Source organism: Penaeus monodon, chromosome 29 (assembly GCF_015228065.2).
Source record: "Penaeus monodon isolate SGIC_2016 chromosome 29, NSTDA_Pmon_1, whole genome shotgun sequence".
In the NCBI taxonomy this organism is placed as follows: Eukaryota; Metazoa; Arthropoda; class Malacostraca; order Decapoda; family Penaeidae; genus Penaeus; species Penaeus monodon.
The window spans coordinates 6,083,992-6,084,403 of NC_051414.1; the positions used below are offsets into that span (position 1 = coordinate 6,083,992).

Sequence of the window (412 nt, forward strand, 5' to 3'; positions counted from 1 at the left end):
TAGGCTTAAAAAATCCTTAATCCTTTCCCTTTCCCAATTCACAAATGATAAGACATCTAATAATAGTCTATCAAAATAATGTAAGAGACAGTTTCAAATTTTTCCATTGACTTTTAAAATGTTAATCATATACAAAATAAATCAAAAGATCAAAATCTAAGCAACTCTTACACCATGGAAATGACTTAGGGAATCCAATTTCTACTAGTATGTCCTTTTGCATGTCATTAACTGTACAAAAAAAGTTTTTTTTACCCTTCATGATCCACAACAGGAAGTTGGTCATAGCCTTCACGCTGCATTATGGCAATGGCATCCTCACATGCAATGGTTGGCTGCACAGTCAGTGGAGCGGCCAGTGGGAGGGAAGACACTTTCAGATTCGACCACCTGGAGGAGTTTAATTTATCTT

The 412-nt window shown here is 35.9% G+C and overlaps 1 protein-coding gene across 1 annotated transcript in view; it reads right to left on the bottom strand.

Annotated features, from left to right (window-relative positions):
• Positions 1-412, bottom strand: part of LOC119591914 (cystathionine beta-synthase-like) — a gene marked incomplete in the record, with an annotated part of 11,575 nt that overhangs the window by 4,327 nt on the left and 6,836 nt on the right. The window contains 1 exon segment of the mRNA XM_037940668.1: positions 256-390. Coding sequence (XP_037796596.1) covers positions 256-390 — 135 coding nt within the window.